At 38.6% G+C, this 20,919-nt stretch overlaps 1 protein-coding gene across 1 annotated transcript; it reads right to left on the reverse strand.

Annotated features, from left to right (window-relative positions):
- Positions 1–274: 274 nt before the first annotated feature.
- On the reverse strand, positions 275–7,339 carry lyplal1 (lysophospholipase like 1). Its single transcript, XM_051864918.1, has 5 exons — positions 7,222–7,339; positions 6,366–6,465; positions 4,756–4,925; positions 1,243–1,358; positions 275–1,156 (listed from the first exon to the last, which is right to left on the reverse strand). The coding sequence occupies exons 1-5, from the start codon at positions 7,307–7,309 to the stop codon at positions 935–937; spliced, it is 696 nt and encodes a 231-aa protein (XP_051720878.1). The 5' UTR covers positions 7,310–7,339; the 3' UTR covers positions 275–934.
- Positions 7,340–20,919: the final 13,580 nt, after the last annotated feature.

A 20,919-nucleotide genomic window follows, 5' to 3' on the forward strand; every position in this document is an offset into this window, starting at 1 on the left:
TTTATACAGCTATATTAACTCTGATTAGGCACGTGAATGGCTGCAAAAACTGCAGATTGTTCAAAGTAAACTCAGTAGTACAGGTAAAAATGGCCACAGATGGAAAACAATGCAATTAAAGATTAATAAAAAAAAAATTGAATTCTGTCATTTACTCAACATGAAATTTTTATGCTCCTTTTTCTCATTTTGGAGCCAGACCAATATACACTGTACAGTGTATAAAGTGTGGTCAGGATATTCTTTAAAATTCACATTCTGAGATCAATGAGAGTTTTTTATTTTTGAAAATACTTTTATTCAGCAAGGATGCATTCAATTTATCAAAAGTGACAGTAAAGTCATTTATAATGTTACAAAAGATTTCTATTTCAAATAAATGATGTTCTTTAGAACTTTCTATTCATCAAAGAATCCTGAAAAATAAAAGGCAACTGATTTTCCACAAAAATATGAAGCAGCACAACTGTTTTCAACATGGATAATAATCAGAAATGTTTCTTGAGGAGAAAATCAGCATATAATGATTTCTGAAGGATCATGTGACACTGACTAATGATGCTGAAAATTCAGCTTTGATCAAAGGAATAAATTACATTTTAAAATACATATTCAAATAGAAAACAGTTATTTCAAATTGTAATATTTCACATTGTTACTGTTTTTTTGTTTGTTTTTTACTGTTTTTTTAACCAAATAAATGCAGGTAGGGTGAGCAGAAGAGACTTCTTTCAAAAACATTTAATAATCTTACCGACCTCAAACGTTTGAACAGTAGTGTATGCTGCACACTTGTGTGGATTTCCTTCACCGTTTGCCCCAAGTTGTATATTTAAGTATGAAAAAAATACTTTTTTTGACAACATAAGTAAATGATGATTATTTTAGGTTGTATACAGGCAAGCAGTGGTCATTGTCCAGCATTAAGGATGCTCTAAAGGGAAAGTTTCTTCAGGATCCAGGACCGTAGTAACTCCAGTTCTTGTCGACACAACTGATGGTTGAGGTCTGGGAAGGAATGGAAAGAAGTGTTGAGGCCAGCTTTCTTCAACAGTGAGTTCGTCTCCTTGCCCCAGCTATGGAAAACCAGCTCATCCGCTGTGCCGTGACACTGAAGGAGCTCAGGTAGGGGGCTCTGTGTTGCGTTTTCTACTGCCTGTGCATGAGGTAATATAGATTCTTTTACTTCTGGTGTTTTTGACATCATGATATGAAACATGCATTCTAAAGAGTATTAACTACCTGATATACAACTGAGTCTTTGTTAAGAAAGCTGGACAGAGCGAAGATGCCAGCAACATCCTGGTGGTACCTGGAAACCAGATGTAGTGCCATGGCACCACCCATAGAGAAGCCACCTTGTGTCAAACAGAAGCAATAGACAAGGTCTTAATCACACTGTGTGCATTCAGTGGTCACTAGGTTTTTGAGAATCATTTATAGAAAGTGTTCCCTTGTGAAACAGAAGTGCTTAATTGTATTGAATGTGTAGTGTTTTTGTTTTAAACTGTACTTGCAGATGTGAATGAAATAAATGACCACATTACACAAATACACCACAAATACATTACACTTTCATGACTTAAGTACACTTTGTAATAATGTCAAATTGCAAGTATGTTTTAAATCACTGTCATAATCTTTTGTCGTGCTTTAAAGAAGTACACTTATTTTGATGTGCTGAATAACATACTAAAGCACATGTAAAGTACTTGATTATAATTTTAACTGTAATGTGATATTACATTTTGAAGTTAATATATTTTAAATGTACTAAATTGCAATCATCACACATGTGTAATTACAAATATATTTGAATACATGACATGCAAGTGTTAACAGAAATGACATTAAAGTATATTTTAGTTTACCATAAAAGATTGTCAGTACATTCAGCAGTAACTTTTACCATATTTCAAAGACAATAAAAATAATTATGAAAGTACATTTAAAGATGTACTTAAGTCCTATTTGAGTGGATCAAAAAGGCACTCTAAATTGCTAATTGCATTTAATATAAACTTAAACTAAAATTTTTCATTTAATTGCTAAAGTGCACTTCTTTTTGCACAAGGAACTAATTACAGTGTATCATATAACAGAGCCAGGGTCTCAAAATGAAAGACTATGGAAATATGAAACCCTAACACTTCACGATTAAGGAGGAATTAAACTTCTTAGATGGGAAAGGAATCACTGTAATTGTAAATGTATATATTTTTTTGCGCTGTTAAGTTGACATGGGAGGTCACATTTAGTTCGTTTTCAATTAAAAGCATGCAGCAAGTGGCAAATCGCAGGTGTTTTTGCTAGTAGCATGAGCCATCTTTTCTCATTTGGCAGTGGCACACACATCGGTCTGGATGAGTCATTGATATATATTTATATGATGTGTTTTAAATTATATCTTTGTAACTGTTTTCACTTCCACACGTGTCAGTGACTGTGCTCATAATCTGAATTTTTAATTGCATTATACAGACATGTATACACTATTTATTGTTAATAATGGCATTATTGGTGCACATACGTAAAAATAGTCTATGACAAAATTTTTTAAGTGTTAACTGACCCAAAAAATGTAAATTCTGTCATCATTTACTCACCCTCATGTCGTTCCAAACCTGTAAGTCTTTTCTTCATCTTCGGAACACAAAACTTTGACACTTCAAAAAGTTCATAAAGAGATTGTAAAACTAATCTATAAGAATTGAGTGGTTTAGTCCATATTTTCTGAAGAGACTTTATATGATGAACGGATTGAATTTAGGCTTTTATTTACATATAAACATTGAACAGTGAACATAGCTCAACTGAACCTGAATGACATGCAAAAACAAACCTCTTCTGGAAGCTCAAACGTGCTGCGTAAAACACGAGAATGAACCTCATTGGTTCTTGCTGAAGCTCAAATGTGCTGCGTAACACGAGAATGAACCTCACTGGTTCTCGCACGTCAAGCAAACTTGCTTAAGCTTCCAGATCTGATGTGTGAGTTGATGAATGTGTATATGTCTGTAAAAGCCTAAATTCAATCTGTTCATCATATAAAGCGATCGAGTCTCTTCAGTAAATTTGGACTAAACCCCTCAATAATATGGATTAGTTTTACGATCTCTTTATGAACGTTTTGAAGTGTCAAAGTGTCAGTTGCGGAGCTGTCTATGGAGGGACAGAAAGCTCTCAGATTTCATCAAAAAGATCTTCATTTGTGTTCCGAAGATGAACGAAAGTCTTACAGGTTTGGAACAACATGAGTAATTAATGACAGAATTTTCAATTTTGGGTGAGCTAAAAAGGACATTTGAAGACCTTCTTTAAATACGTTCTAGGTTAAATGTTTATCTCAGATGGTGCTTCTAACCCTTTAAGTCTGAGTGAACTGTTTCTTTAGGTTATAAAAACCTTCTCACTCTGGAGCAATTAAGTCATGACGGCACTAATAAGTGTATGTAATTCAAAGTGGTCTACAGTAGCCTATAAGATCTACAGTCCAACCAAACTAAAAAAAAAAAAAAAAAAAAAAAAAAAGAAAAGAAAGAGAAAAGAAAGCTAGCCTTGAGTTCCACATCATCAAACCTCCATTTTTCTGAAGTCCTCTTTCATGCCTGTGCTTAATATTACACATCTGGGCAAATCTGGGCACCACATCTGGGAAAGTGAACGAGTACCCATCAGTCTGTCAGAGCAGATGGGAGGAGTCATGTTGAGACAGAGGATAGATGGAGTTCACATGTTCTTTAAACCTCTCGTACAGATGATGTGATCAGTTATATCTTCAGGACTAATTAACAGCTCTACTACCTTTCCCTTTATGCACTCCTCATCTAATCAAAAAGACAAAAACATACTGTAGGACCTCTTAGTTGTTTGGCTAAAAATAATCTGTGCATGCATGTTTGACTTGGGCTTTTCCCATTAACCACGACACCTAAAAGATTGAAAACACAATCCATATATGAAACCGTTTTCCATGGAAAGTTCTGGCGCTTGTCAGTCCGTCAGCCTGGGAAGTGGACTCAGCGTACAGACCACTTCGTTTCTCCAGCGTGCAGAGTGACTCCAATGAGTATTTATAGTTAATGACAAAATGTTATGATTTAGGAAGATAATATTTCAGCAGTCTCACAGGAACATGTGTTTTTTGAATCAGTTTCTTTGGAACCAAGTTCAGGGGCTTTTCTGTCCTTCCACACAGAGCCTTTTCACACAAAGACTTTTTTTTGTTGCACTTTTCACATTTTACTCGCAACTATTTTAGGGTATTTATGTGTTATTGGCTTGTCGGTTAACCCTTCCTCAACTGTTGCCACTGGGTTTAACTCTGAGCAAAACGTAACCTCATTTATTGTCTATCACAAGCCCTGAGGAAATTCACCTGCGTTCTGCTAATATCCCTTTTACTGAACGATTTTCTGCCACTTTTATCTCATTGTGATAAATATGTGAACCCCATAACCCAAATATTTTGAGATAAAGCTTAGCAGAAACCCGAGAATCATCCAGAAATTCTTTTTGGCCCATTCTGGCAACAAATGAAAGGAATGAGAAACTTGATAAGTTTCATTCTTCATTTTACACAACGAGGGAGAGACTTATGAGCAGTGGTCTGAGACTCTGCTTAATTTGGAACAAGTGGAGTGTGAGAGTGTGTAAGACAGAGAAAGCAATAAGGTAGGGAGAGATAGATGGATGGGGAGGAGAGAAAGAGAGAGTTATGGAGAAGATAGGAGAGAGATAAGCCAGTAGCCATACCAATAACCATCCTGTGTTTAGGTATTCCTGCTCGGATCTCATCCTGGACAATGGCGCTTAAATTATCGCACATGGAATCTATGGACTCTAAGTGTTCCAGGCAATCCTGGGAAATCTTGTGACGATCAAACCACACATTAGACAGAGCCCCTCGCATGGGTGTGTATGGCCTAAAAACAATCAATTATAGCAGTAAAATTAAATTTCATTAACTACTGCATTCACAGTTTTGGAAAATGCTTTGTAAAATGTTTAACATTTCGTTTAACTCTTTCCCCACCATTGACAAGATTTTCCATTATTTATGACAACGCTTCCCCACCATTGACAAGTTTTTCTGGTAATTCGAGTTCTCACTGTTATAGGGAAGGGGGCGCTATTACGCATCTTCTGATTAAGTACTAAATCTCCATATTCAAAAACAAGCGAAAACCACAAGGAGCGAATAGAAGTACTGCTTATGTTGTGCTTTTATTTTAACATGATCATCGAACATTCAACAGCATATAAATCAAAACTGCCTAATGTCGAACTCATGAAGAGATATACGACCGTGAAAGCTTTAGGGGTGTTGATGAACTTGATCAGCTCCATATGTGTTTTGAATCCGAAGTTATTCTGAATTCTTTGACAAAATCTTGATCTTCTAAGCTCTTTTCTCAAAATGTTAGTCCAAAAATGCTGATGCTGGCTGGCAACTTAAAAATAATACGCCAGGGAAAGAGTTAAGTTGTAAAATTGTTTCTATTAAGGTTTTTATTTAAAAAAAAAAAAAAAATCTAAGTTTTACATGTTTTCTTACATACATCTGAATAGTGTTTTTTCTTTTACTATCTATCTGTCCCTAGTCCATTAAAGTCCCTATAATTAAAATATATAATAATAATAATGGTAGCACTTTATTTTACAGTCTTGTTTCGCTTGTACACACCATTACAATAACTAGGTACTAGTCCTGAACCTACCCCTAAACCTAATCTTAACCCATGCAGTTACCTTATATTATTCAGTACTTTTTTGGTAAATACACTAAGTACACTGAAAGTGCAGGTACAGTAAAATAAAGTGCAACTAAAATAATATGGGTAAGTAGTAAGTTTGTAGACAATGAATTCAGTTAATGCTGTTTATATAATGGTTCAACAAGTTCTTAGCTTAGTGGGCTTATTGTCCACTTGACAAAAATTTTTTTTTTATGAATTATAATTACAGTCAAAGCATTACATCTCTTTTGTTTCTATTTGATATTCCAATTTGATTAATAAGAGTTTTTATTTATTTGTGTTGATTGACTGCATCAATCAGGCAGAGTCCTGTATCTGCTACAGATACTCATGAAATCCTTTTTTTTTTTTTTTTTTTCCCAAACATTGCTTCTATAAAGCAAGAAAATAAATTGTATAAGGTTGCTTTTTGGTATGCTTGGTATGTTTCAATACTAGATCTAATAAAATAATGTCTTTGGAGGTCTTCTCAAACAGCACAGTTTTGACACTATACTACTGAGACTGTCACAAACACTGAAATGTCACAAACATTTGCACTTACTATAAAACAAATAAAAATAACGACACAAAGGTGCTTTGAAAGGAATGTCCAGGTATGTTTACCTGGATGGCGCTGTGGGATAAACCACCCGGATGTTTTCAAATGCCAGGTTTTGTCCCAAAACATCACAAACCCAGTTGAGCAAACCTGGCCCTGTGTCTCCTAAATGAAACAGATGACGGTTATTATATGCCACCATACACTGGATTCAATTATTCAGTTGTGTCTAAACTAGTTTAAACATATTCAAACAGTACAAACACAATATTTGCATGAAAATATATCTACAAGAAAATGTTAGTTGCATGTTAAATGTGTATTGTCAATGTGTTTGGGGTGGTACTGGCCCAAGTCTAAAGAAGTCTAAAGTGAAGTTCCCTCCTTCACTGTAAATCTTTGGGATTCTTTTGCTAATTTTATTGATCTGAGGTATCATTATGTCCACAACAGGACAAATTACACACACATTTTAAACTAATGGGTTTGTTCAAATCTCTACTATGTCTCCAAGTATGAATGAATGAATAAAACATACTATTTAGATATGCATACACTTTATTATGCAACAATGGCGAACAGAGAGATTTTAAACGCTTTCAGTATGTGGTCACTTAGGCTATCTAGCCTACCAGATCCGTGTTGTGCATGTGCAACAGAACGGGATAGCCGTAGTTAATTCAACTCTGCACTATTTCTTTACGTGCTTGTCTTTGAACATGTCAGCCGAAGTTTCACACCATAAGCGGTGCGTTTTTAAAACGACATTTCATACAGTTCAACTTTTAAAACGCGTCTCTCGCGTTTCATTCAGTTGTCCTGCGTGCGTCCCGTGTGAACTGCGCTGGATCAGTTTCTCTTTTCAAAGGTGTGGGCGCAATGCATCTGCATGAGAAAGATTTTAATAACTCTTCAAATCACCTGAACCATGAAGAAAGATAACAGAAGCAGTGTGTTTTCCAGTCTGACTCACGACACTCTTCTGTAGTTTAACTGCAGCCATATTCATCCCGTCCTATCTCGCGATATCCACAGCGTCATCCGCGTCACAGATCGCGTTTAGTACGTTTTAGTACGTGAAAAACCCAAACCCCCTCACAAAAGAATGATGTCTCGTTTTATTTAAGTATGACACCATACGAGGGCAAACTCATGTTTTCTGTTGGTAAACATTTGGGTAAGTGCTGCAGGAAACTGATTGTGAATGAACTCATCTTGTCCTAAATAATGTGTGGTGATTATGAAGTATTATCAAGAGCACATTTAAAAAACTAAATAAAAATAATAAATAAATAAAAACGGCAGAACATGGGTGTATACAAATTAAGTAAACAGGTGCATGAAGTTTATCATTGCTAAGATGCAACAAACCCCTTAATTAAAGAAAAGTATTAGGTCTAATTGCAAGGTTATTAAGGGTGGTCCAACTGACTGCAGAAATTAAAAAAAGTAATCAATTAGAATTACTTACGTAATTGTCACAGTCTTATTGCATGATTATTAAATAGACACTGATCAGGCATAACATTATTACCACCTTCCTAATATTGTGTTGGTCCCCCTTTTGCTGCCAAAACAGCCCTGACCCGTCGAGGCATGGACTCCACTAGACCCCTAAAGGTGTGCTGTGGTCAGGGTCGGCGCAAGCCCTAAGCAGAATTTTATTTGGGGGCCCCTCGGTTAAAATAACTTAAGATAAACAGTATCTTCTTATATAAAAAAAATAAATGTAAATGTACAAAATGGACAGTATTAAATTTAATACTTAAATCATGACATAAAATTAACAGTTCAGATGGACCTGTAGGAAGATAACAATAATAAATGTATTAACATTAAAGGAATAGTTCACCCAAAAATGAAAATTCTCTCATCATTTACTCGCTCTCAAGTTGTTTTAAACCTGAATGAATTTCTTTCTTCTGCTGAACACAAAATAAGATATTTTGAAAAATGTGGGTTGCTGGTCACCAACTCTTTGGTTACCAATATTCTTCGAAATATCTTATTTTGTGTTCAGCAGAAAGGAATACAGGTTTGGAACAATATGAGAGTGAGTAAATAATGACAGAATTTCATTTTTGGGTGAACTGTCCCTTTAAGGAAAAGGGCAGCATGTTTACTATTATGGGGCGACTTGCGCGAATAAATCGTGCTATTAGCGCGTAGTTGGGCGCTTGAACATTTTGAGTTTACTTGCTTCATTCGCGTGTGAAATTCACTTCACAACAGATGCGAATTCGCGTCATGGAGGGGCTTCTGCCAGGTGGCTCCAGTTTCGTTGCAAAATGGCTTTGTTGAGAGGGTAGCCACGCTTTATGTGCTATGGAAGGCTGGAAAACAGTGTAGACTCATTCAGCGCCGTGTCTGGGTCCATCAATATGTATATATACAGTATCTCACAGAAGTAAGTACACCCCTCACATTTTTGTAAATATTTTATTATATCTTTTCATGTGACAACACTGAAGAACTGACACTTTGCTACAATGTAAAGTAGTGAGTGTACAGCTTGTACAACAGTGTAACTTTGCTGTCCCCTCAAAATAACTCAACACACAGCCATTAATGTCTAAACCGCTGGCCAAAAAAGTGAGTACACCCCTAAGTGAAAATGTCCAAATTGGGCCCAATTAGCCATTTTCTCTCCCCGGTGTCATGTGACTTGTTAGCGTTACAAGGTCTCAGGTGTAAATGGGGAGCAGGTGTGTTAAATTTGGTGTTATTGCTCTCACTCTTTCATACTGGTCACTGGAAGTTGAGAAGACAAGCAGCCTAAGGACACGGATTACTGGAACCATGTCCTGTGGTCTGATGAGACCAAGATAAACTTATTTGGTTCAGATGGTGTCAAGCGTGTGTGGCGGCAACCAGGTGAGGAGTACAAAGACAAGTGTGTCTTGCCTACAGTCAAGCATGGTGGTGGGAGTGTCATGGTCTGGGGCTGCATGAGTGCTGCCGGCACTGGGGAGCTACAGTTCATTGAGGGAACCATGAATGCCAACATGTACTGTGACATACTGAAGCAGAGCATGATCCCCTCCCTTCGGAGACTGGGCCGCAGGGCAGTATTCCAACATGATAACGACCCCAAACACACCTCCAAGACGACCGCTGCCTTGCTAAAGAAGCTGAGTGTACCTAAACCCTATTGAGCATCTGTGGGGCATCCTCAAACAGAAGGTGGAGGAGCGCAAGGTCTCTAACATCCACCAGCTCCTTAATGTCGTCATGGAGGAGTGGAAGATGACTCCAGTGGCAACCTGTGAAGCTCTGGTGAACTCCATGCCCAAGAGGGTTAAGGCAGTGCTGGAAAATAATGGTGGCCACACAAAATATTGACACTTTGGGCCAAATTTGGACATTTTCACTACTAGAGCAAGCTCCTGATTGGTTAACGCGGCGCGAATATTCGCCAAGTTCAGATTTTTCAACTCGTGCAGTTCGCGCGAATTACGCGTTACGCGTGTCAAACGCCCAAAACGCTCAATTCGCGCCGCAGGATGTCTATCGCATCTTAGCATTGACTTAACATGTAAATCACTCGCGCTTAACGCTTCATTCGCGTCTGGTGTGAACGCACCATTAGGCGGCTGTTACTTTAAGACCTGCACGCATCTAAAATACAGATACACATCCGATTTTCTCTCAACTGATTACTTTTACTTTAGACATAACCAACTGTGTTTATGTAAACCTTGTGTGTATTTGACAGTATTAGTGCAATCAGACGCGAAAGATAACGTCCACTATTCAGGCGCTGTTTGACAGGCTTTTAGTGTGTGTGCGCGCGCGCGCTGCGGGTGTACGTGCTCAGAAAAAGCGCATGTCAGAATGAAATGAATGAAATGTTTAACCGGCAAGGCTTTGAAGCACATGCAAATAATGAACTTTTCTGATTGTGAAAAAGTGCAGAGTCCCGTGAGTGTAACTCTACCGCTGCGTTAACGTGATGCAAATGTACGTCGATTTGTACAGTATTGGGACGGAGGCGCCAGAACTGCAACTGATAGAATAAGCGCTGTAAAAATCAAGCTGTCATTTAATTTGCTCTTGGGGGCCCCCTGGTGGCGGCGGGGCCCTAAGCAGCTGCTTAGTTCGCTTATAGGGAGGGCCGGCTCTGGCTGTGGTATCTGGAACCAAGATGTTAGCAGCAGATCCTTTAAGTCCTGTAAGTTGTGAGGTGGAGCCTCCATGGATCGGACTTGTTTGTTCAGCACATCCCACAGATGCTCGATTGGACTGAGATCTGGGGAATTTGGAGGCCAAGTCGACACCTTAAACTCATTATTGTGCTCTTCAAACCATTCCTGAACCATTTTTGCTTTGTGGCAGGGCGCATTATCCTGCTGAAAGAGGCCACAGCCACCAGGGAATACCGTTTCCATGAAAGGGTGTACATGGTCTGCAACAATGCTTAGGTAGGTGGTACGTGTCAAAGTAACATCCACATGGATGGCAGGACCCAAGGTTTCCCAGCAGAACATTGCCCAAAGCATCATGCTGCCTTCGCCGGCTTGCCCTCTTCCCATAGTGCATCCTGGTGCCATGTGTTCCCCAGGTAAGCGACATACATGCACCCGACCATCCACGTGATGTAAAAGAAAATGTGATTCATCAGACCAGGCCACCTTCTCCCCATACACAACAAACTGCGATGCACTGTGTATTCTGACACCTTTCTATCAGAACCAGCATTAACTTTTTGAGCAATTTGAGCTACAGCTCATCTGTTGGATCGGACCACACGGGCCAGCCTTCGCTCCTTACGTGCATCAATGAGCCTTGGCCGCCCATGACCCTGTCGCCGGTTCACCACTGTTCCTTCCTTGGACCACTTTTGATAAATACTGACCACTGCAGACCGGGAACACCCCACAAGAGCTGCAGTTTTGGAGATGCTCTGACCCTGGCTCTGTCGTCTAGCCATCACAATTTAGCCCTTGTCAAACTCGCTCAAATCCTTACGCTTGCCCATTTTTCCTACTTCTACCACATCAACTTTGAGGACAAAACGTTCACTTGCTGGCTAATATATCCCATCCACTAACAGGTGCCGTGATATAGAGATAATCAGTGTTATTCACTTCACCTGTTAGTGCTCATAATGTTATGCCTGATTGGTGTATATCAATACGGATTCAATGCTGTCTGAATATGACAATGAAATATGTCTGTAATTAATATTAGCTGTAGGTTTTCCCCCCTAAATGAGCAGGTAAGCGTTTCAAAAGCAGCCGCCGACAGACAGCAGTCAGATTGGCTAGCATATGGTGCTTCCAGTCAGTATGGTGCTTCCAATAGGCTACAGCAGTGAAACTGGTACTCTTTATTTATTTTAGTATCGACTTGGTTATGAAGTACTGATACTTTTGACATCCATACACTGAGGATACTTACAGTAATGTTAAGTATTGGGAGGTGAAACCAGGACATCTGAATACTCTTTGTATACCTTATCTGATCCCTACCCTACACACACTTTTTGTTTTGTCTTGTTTTGGTTTGGTTTTGTTTTTGTTTAAATCCAAGTGTTAGTAAAAATTACTGTGGCCAGTAAATTGAACATTGCTGGCCAGTTGGCTGGTTAAGATTATGCATGGTTTAGACAGCATAACAATACCTTGACCCATTCCCAATTTTTTGACAGGTGAATAATTCTGTTATTACAAGAATAATACAATGTAGCATGCATTGAAATAATGCAGAACATGGCTGTTAAGAAATATTTATATCCAGTCACTTTTCTCAATTCACACCCATTAAAAAAGTGAATTCTGGACCTCATCGTCCTGCATACGTACCTGCATAAAAATCCCTGTCTAATAAAAAGTTCTACAGCTCTGTTACATTGAACATCATTGTTTGCTCAAAGAGATTTAGGGGGTGTCTACAAGTTACTTTAAACATACTGGGGTCTTATCTTTCATAAACTAAGTGCCGTCTCACTTTGATTCTGGTACATTTCATTTGCTTTGAATGCTCAGACCACACATTCTGTGTCCTAAATCTCACCTCCTTCCACCTTTTCTCTCACTGTGTGGGAGGGATGGGCTACATTTGTGTATAAAATAGTGTCTCTGTTTCCAGTACTGACAAATGACTGGAGGAGATGCTCCCACAAATCAATCTATCACACTGTCTGTTTATGCCTGCCCTCTATAGGCAGCCTGATAGTGGATCTGTTACATTTTGAGATGGGACCAAATTGTTTCTTTGCATAATGTCTGAACTGAATGTTTTCTCAAGTAGATAATAATAATAAATATAATAATTTTAAGATAATATAATTAATCTCAATTGCATCTGAAGAAAAATGGTCATGTGTCTATGATTGTTTATAAATAAAAGACAGGTAGCTGATGTGAGACTGTGACAAAGATATTAATAAAAACCTGAAAAACTATGCAATTGCATATACAAAACATATACTTTCTCTCTTAAAATGGACTCTTGGATTCAATCCCATTGAAGTTTTGCTGTTGTTGGTGTTTCTTCCTGGCTTTGTTTTAGGGAGTGGCTGTGGCTATCATGTATTTGAGCTTGACACTTGAGGTTATGGCATTTGTCCTTTCTCTGTGGGCTGTCATGGTTTGTTTCATTGCTCCATCACAGTTTGTTTGGAATGTTTAATTGCAGTGGTTGAGCTGTGTTGAACTGCAAGACACGACTCGTCCTGTGATCTCAATATGGTGGCCCTCTTTAGTGGCCCTGTCCCAAATGGCACACTTCATATGCACTTATGGTCTTGTGGACTTACACTGGCTGCCACGTGCGAGTGTCCGTTAAGTCCATGAGACCGTAGGGTGTCCAATTTGTCATTTTAGGTTTCAGAAGGGCACCCCCGCGAGCACCCCCTTTGCGGTCGATATGCACCCTCGATGGGCACTCTTACCGAGCGCGCACTGAAGCGAGCTCCAAAACAGACTACTTCCAGACAGTCAAAGCAGCGTTACATCACAAAAGTGCGGACTTGTAGGAAGACTGTGAGTGTTTAGGGTGCCATTTTAGACTGGGCTAGTGTTTCATCTTTTATTTTAGCTGCTAATCCTAAACTCTTCATTTAGGGTACCTTCCATCTGTGTGATGTTGTAATTCCTGACAGATTGTTCGAAAAGCATCTTCTGAGTTTCCGGGCTTAATGTAGAGGAGATACTTTTCCTGGTACAGCACCAGGAAAAGGTTGAAAATTTCCCCAACTATTGATCAAAACATCTCAGGTTATGACTATAACCATGGTTCCCTGGGAAGGGAAATGAGACACTGCATCTTGGATTGATGCTATGGGGAACGTCATCAGCGTGACTGGTGTCTGAAGCATATGTGTAAACATGACAATTTTATTGGCCAACGACAGTCCATGACATTATTACTGGAGCGCCCCTGAGTATAAGAGGGCATCTGCAATGTACGTCATCAACTTCTTTGTCTGAAGGAGACAAGCAGTCAGGCTGGAGGCATGTCAACGAGATGCATTGTCTCATTCCATCATCTTAGACTGTTACCTAGATCCATCACTACGTCTAGACTGGCCTATTCATCTAAAGGGAAGCAATATCCCTACTTAGAAGGGAAGGAGAAAGGATGTTACTTCTCCTCAGCAATTCAATCCTGTTTACCAAATTGCTTCCTATGGATTACTTCCCTAAGATCTTGTCTTTTCCGCCTAGTGTCCTGCTTTCTCTGTGCTCTCCTCCTCAAAGGAGGAGGAGCCTGAGTGGCTACACTTTCCCTTTGGCCCTGCCTCCAGTCCTCAGACTGTGATGGACCAGGTCCCCCAGAGGTTTTAGGCGAAGATTTAGATTGGCGCCGGATGTACTTCCTGAAAGCTGCCGGCCGTGCCCTTGCCTCTCTAAACTTCCTGACCTCTACACGCTTTCTACAGGCATGCCAAAAAGTTCAGAGAACGAGACCAGTGCATCAAGGAAAAAATGTTTCTCTTTCTCCTTGAAGTCCGCCAAGTCCAACCACAGATGCTTCTCTGTTGCCACCATTGCTGCCATTGAACGGCCAATGGCAGCGGCTGTTTGTTTGGTGGCCCGGAAGGCCAAATCTCTGGTGTGGTTATGGCCTGACAGGAATCTCTCGTTGAGTCTGCCATGAGCAACTTCCTGTCTTTCATGCCCCCAAACTAGACCCAATTTAGTCGTGGCATGGGCCATTACCTCCAACAACTCCTCATATGCGGGGCTGACAGGCTGAAAGGGCTAACTACAAACAATATCCATAGCCTCATCCTAGCTGGATGGTGCCAGCAACATGCTATCTGCTGGATCAGAAGACTCAAGAGACAGTACATCCTGATCCAGCAGATCACTAGAGCCAGTGACTGAGGAATGCAAGAGAGCCATACCCTTCTCGAACTCCTCAGCCAGCTCGACCTAAGAACCCCACGACTTCAGTCTCCGCTGTGCCTCAACTACCACGGGCCACGGACGGCCTCATCCCTTGACAGTAGGGCCAAGCGTGAATGGAGCTTACTCATTGTGAATTTCTCACAATGAGCGCATTCAGATCCCTCGAGAACTGAACGCACATGCTCCTCAACCAAACACATAAAGCACAGGTTGTGTGTGTCCTCAGGTGTCAGGGACACGTAGGCACACACTTCCTGAAATGCTTTCTTGAGTTTTTATCCTTATTGATCACCTTTAATGTGCTAATACAAACAAATGGCTCCTGAAGATAAAACGCTGATGATGTACATTGCAAGTGCCCTTTTATACTCATGGGTGCTCAAGTAATGACGCAATGGACTGTCATCAGCCAATAAAATTTTCATGTTAATACACGTGCTTCAGACACCGGTCACATTGATTACATTCCCCATAGCATCAATTCAAGATGCAGTGTTGAGTTCCACTTCGAAAAGGACACCAGGTATGTGCTTTCCTGGGTTGTTGTTGGAAGTTGGAAGACTACAATACTTGTTTTGTCCCAGTTTTTTTCTTGTTGGCCTGCCCCTTCACAGACCTGACACAGAAAAGACAGCTGGAAAATGTGACATGGACCCAAGAGGCTGAAAAAGTATTCATTATGTTAAAAGGGGCATTTACCTCAGAACAAGTTGTGCTGGGTGCACTAGGCTTCTCTCTCTTCATCTTCCAAAAAGACATGTCAAACCATTGAGAGTTAAAGCTGTCATTTCTCAGGAACATCTAGTGATATTTATTGGCCAGAAGCTGAAGTCCCCCATAGAGTTAGAGTATTCAGCTATCGGGAAGGAAGGCCTGGCGAGTAATCTTGGAGCTATACTGTACTCGGCCACAGTTTATACTGGACATGCACTTCTGCTTTTAGTGGTACAGAAAATGACACAAACCTAAGAATGAGGACATGATCTCTTGTGCTTCAAGACTTCCAAACTGCAATTAGATATCAGACGGAGCAGATAACAACCATGCATATTCATGTCTTGTGCGTTACTGGTGACTAAAGGCTCATGGTTGGCAGAAAAGATAAGAAGGTAAGCAAATGTTTATATATCTTTGCGTTGTGATTGGTGGGGATAAATGAGCATGCTTCTCCTAAACTTTCATATGGAACCTTGAAGCACATAGCAACAATGCCACACAGCAACAGTGATATTAATGTACAGTACCAATGGTAAAAAGTGACAAGTGAACAGTTAAAAGGCACAAATAACCTCCAGATGTCCTTTAGAGATATAGTTTGTTCTTTATGGTTGAGCAAAGACTATTTTACCTCACCACATTAAAAGTAATTTTGGCCGCATTTACACTGCAGGTCTTGATGCCTAATTCCAAATTGTTGACTATATCTGATTTTTTTGACGACCAGCTTACATTTTCTTTTAAAAGTGACCCATATCTGATATCGGCATTTACACCATACACTTGGCGAAGCAACCCAAAGTAGACATACTGAATCAGAAAAACTGAAGTAAAAATGAAAGCAAAAATTGCGTGATTTGCCATGGACGCAGACAAAATGAAAATACAAGCATTTGTTTTCCACATGATCTTTAAAGGTCAGCAAAACATTGGTCTCATAAGATGGAAAAGAGAGAAAAGAGTCATGTGATCGTGGTTGGTGTTCACCTGAGTTGATCTCATTTGCCACCTTCACTTTTTCAATTACGTATGACTCCCATTGATGGGAATTTCTACTCTTTACACTTACATGGCAGATGCAAATGCACGTATCCAATTCATATCAGATTTATTTCCACATATGAATGAAGCCTGAAACCAATCTGAGAATATCGGAATCCGTGTGCTTTTTTCCTGCTTACAGGTTCATGGGTCATATCCAATCTGTGCCACGTGAGAGGAAATAATCAGAAATTGGTCACTTGAACCATGTACTGTAAATGCAGCCATAGTGTCCCACTGTGTTACCCTTTTCCTGGATAATGGGTCAATGGCTGCGTTTACACTTGGCATTAACATAAGATTACTATGATTTGATCAAGCAGATTGGATTATCGGACACGCTGAGTTTACACTGGTCAACATCAAGTGGCTTCTGTATATGGATAACTAATAGGATTTCATGCACAATATTTAAAATAAGTCTGTAATGGAAAAATAGCCCCGGTGAAAAGTTGACCTGAAGTAGTGGGGTTTCTTTTAAAAATGATTTTCAGTCACAGGGCTATGCATTTCAAGCCTCATAAAACTAGGAGAAGGAGGTAGCAAATAATAATACATTGCAGATGCCTTAATCGAAATGGTACAAAGAGACATGCTCAGAAATCAGATTGGGTTGCGCATCCTTTACAGACAGTGAATGGCTGTCCAACTCATGACTGCTAAAGCAAATTTTCAACTATATATGCGTTCTACTCTGCCCTCAGTTGTATTGCAAAAACACCCACCCAGTTACGTGCAGCAATTTCTGTGGCGTTGTGACGTCGACCTGTGAATGCAGATACAGTACGATGCTAGATTGCGTTTACATTACGCTGGGGGTGAAACGGTACACAAAAATGATGGTTTGGTATGCTTTTGGTACAGCCGGGGAAAAAACCCTGTTTTTTTTTTTAAACAGTGGTTTACTGAACAAACTATGTCTGTCTTTAAATAAAAAAAAATCAGTCAATATTGCTGCAACCAGCAGCAACATACACTGTTGTAATTGGGGGGAGAGATTTGAAGTGTTTACATTTGGATGCAAAATATGTTGGCAAAATATTTTAGAATAATGTTCGAATTATTGCGCTCTTATTCTAATCCTCTCCATCTGTTTGATGCATGTGCATGAGCCAGTGTTTGTTCATTGACATCTGCAGTTTTGTTAATGTCTGAAGTTTGTTAATGCCAAGTGTAAAAAAAATGACAAGTATATATATATACATATACATACATACATACATACATAAAAATAAATATACTTTAAAAAGTATGTTCCACTTTTTAGAAATGTAATCTCTGGATAAATGTTATAAAAATGTTGTGGTGTAACCGTCAAATAACATAGTATTTCACCTTGAATACATATCAGTGTACACCTTTGTCATTTTTTTTTTTTTATTATATTTTTCAAGGTAAAAAGTATTTTAAAAATCAATTATTAATTCATAAATTTTACATTTTTTGAAGGGGTTTTTACTGTACCATATGACATTTTACAGCTTAAACTATGCCATGTCATAAAAAGGTCAAAGTGACAGCATTGACCTTGATACAAAGTCATGAGGGTTTATGTGGGTCCTATGTATGATATTAAAATTAATTTCAGAAATTAAAAACAAGTTTATCCTAGAAAAGAAAATGTATTTTGAATAAAAATAATGGGACAATATATTTTTTTTAATATAAAGTGGGATAATAGCATGCTTTTCTTTAAAAAAAATGTATGGTAAATGCCATTGTGATCCTGTACAAGCATTTTGATTCACTGTTTTATTAATGACATTTATGTATTCGCCTCTATATATATTCTATATTCATATATCCAATACAAATACCTATTTTTAACTATAAATGACACCTTGGACATGTAATAAAGCATGTCACGTCAGCTAGTTTAATACCTTTCTCTGCTTTTATCATATTGAAAAGTTTAAGAGGGGAGGAACTGTACTCTGACGGCTGTGATTTTTCATCACATTGTTTTTCTTTGAGTTTTCTTTTCATGTTGATCTTTTTTTTAAACATGATCTCACTGGTTCATCCCCCATGAGACTCTCATGGCGCACCACTTAGTGCTCATCAGTCAGTGTTGATGAAAGACTTGCCACATTCATACTAAGCATAGCAATGACTAAAACAACTGACCACTCTGAGTCAGCCCATTCTGAGGTGATTTAAATTTGCAGTGCGAATAAGGATGATGGCCTCCAGATGAGTTCTCAAAGTTCCTGTTCCAGAGAGACAAAGCTCACAGGTCATTCTTTGGTCATTCACACATTAGAAGTCTCTCTTCAAACGAAGTGCACGTAATCACAATTTATTATGACTTTCAGGGAGGAATTTGCTAAGTATGGATTGCGTCTTTTATTTGCACATGCTTTCTACATTGATTTAGCACGTGATTCGGCGAAAGAATTATGGAAATCAGGTAAGGATGCAAATATGGCTAAAAATATTCTGCAAGCTCATTCTCCCCCTTCATTGGATGAATAACTGCTGCCATGATTTCTTTGGTAACACTTTACGGTAACACTTTATTTTCGGGTCTTTTAACTAGTTGCTTATTAGCATGCATATTACTAGAATATTGGCTATTTATTAGTACTTATTAAGCACATATTAATGCCTTATTCTGCATGACCTTATTCTACATTCTTAATCCTACCCATACCTAAACTTAACAACTATCTTACTAACTATTAATAAGCAGTAAATTAGGAGTTTATTGAGAGAAAATTCATAGTTAATAGTTTAAATGTGTTCCCTATACTAAAGTGTTACCCACTTTACAATAAGGCCCAATTACTGTAGTTAATGTTAGTTAATGCATTAACTAACAACAGTGTTCGGTGTAATGCATTATTAAGTAATTAATTACTGTAATTTAATTACATTTCCCTTGAAAAAGTAAAGTAAGGTATTACTCTTAATTTTTTTGTAAATAATTACAGTTACTTCTGATGTAATCATATTAAATACTGTATAGACTACAGAACAACTCTATATAAAACACAATAGTGGATTTAACATCAAAATTTAAAGTCTAACGTAAAATGTATGTTTTTACCTACCTTCTGTAACCTTCTCCCTTTAAATTATTTAAGTTATTCCATTATTAAAAAGTGGAGATACTTCAGATCCTAGTAATTATCATCCTCTTGTTTTAGCTAAAGTATTCGAATCATTGATAAACAATCAATTAAAAAAAATGTTTAACAGATAATAATATTCTTAATGCTCATCAGTCAGGTTTTAGAGCAGGTCATAGTACCCTAACTGCAGCTCTGTTAGTTACTAATGACCTTATAAATTCCTTATATTGTAAAAAGTCCTGTGCCGCATTATATGTTGACCTTTCAAGAGCTTTCGACTCTGTTGATCATAATTTATTATTACAGAAACTTAGATCTATAGGTATTAGTGAAGCTGTTCTAAAATGGTTTGATAATTATCCATCCGAACGTACTTGTCACAGACACGCCAGGCTCCACAGTCACCCAATCACATCGCACTCCCTCTCCCGAATACTAACAAGCCTCACCTGACGCCAATCCACACTCATCACTACTGCCACATAAAAGACACACCAGTTCACTCAGTCACTGTCCGGTCTCGTTGACACTAACCTGTGTTTACTTACCTCTCGGACTCCCTTGCTACCGACTTACCTGTCTCCAGCGTCCTCCGTGATTCCCAGTGTCTCCTCGTCTCCTGTGCTTCTCCGGTGTGTCTTCGTTCCCACGTCTCCTGGTATCCACGCTCCCTAAACAAACATCCAGACAAGTATCAGTGCCAGCTCATCTGCTCAGCGACCCATTCATCTGCATTCTCTTACCTGCATTCTGATCACGCTCTGCATTACCTTCAATAAACCTGTTAACCCGTATCTGTGTCTCCGTCCCCTTCTGTATGTAACAGTACTCAGTGTGTGAATTTAGAAAAATTATAATTCTCCTATTCTGTTTTCTATTTTTATCAGTGATTTAGGTTATGGAGTAGACTCCGCTAATGTACATCTATATGCCGATGACGTTTAATGTTATACAATATTCGTTGTCACAATTAAAATTAGTTTTAAATTCAAAGAAGACAAAATATATGATTTTTAGTCGCACTCATCTTAAGGATATAGATATGACAATTTCAACTTTACATGGTACACAAATTAATGTCCATATTGATAATTTGCTCAAGAAGCTTAAACCAAAATTGGGGTTCCTCTATCGTTTAAAAAATTGCTTTCCTTATGAGGCCGAAAAAAGCTGGTTGAGAGTACTTTTTAATCAATAATTGATTATGGTGATCTTGTTTACATGCATGCAGCTTCATCTTTATTAAGGAAACTGGACTCTGTCTATCATGCAGAGTTGCGTTTTGTATGTGGTGCGGAATTTCGTACACATCACTGTATCCTTTATGAATCTTTATCATGGTCCTCTTTGCATCATAGGAGGAATTTGCATATGTACATATTTATTGCCAAGGCGCTTCTTGGTAAATTACCATCTTATATTACAAAAAT

Source organism: Ctenopharyngodon idella, chromosome 16 (assembly GCF_019924925.1).
Source record: "Ctenopharyngodon idella isolate HZGC_01 chromosome 16, HZGC01, whole genome shotgun sequence".
NCBI lineage: Eukaryota > Metazoa > Chordata > Actinopteri > Cypriniformes > Xenocyprididae > Ctenopharyngodon > Ctenopharyngodon idella.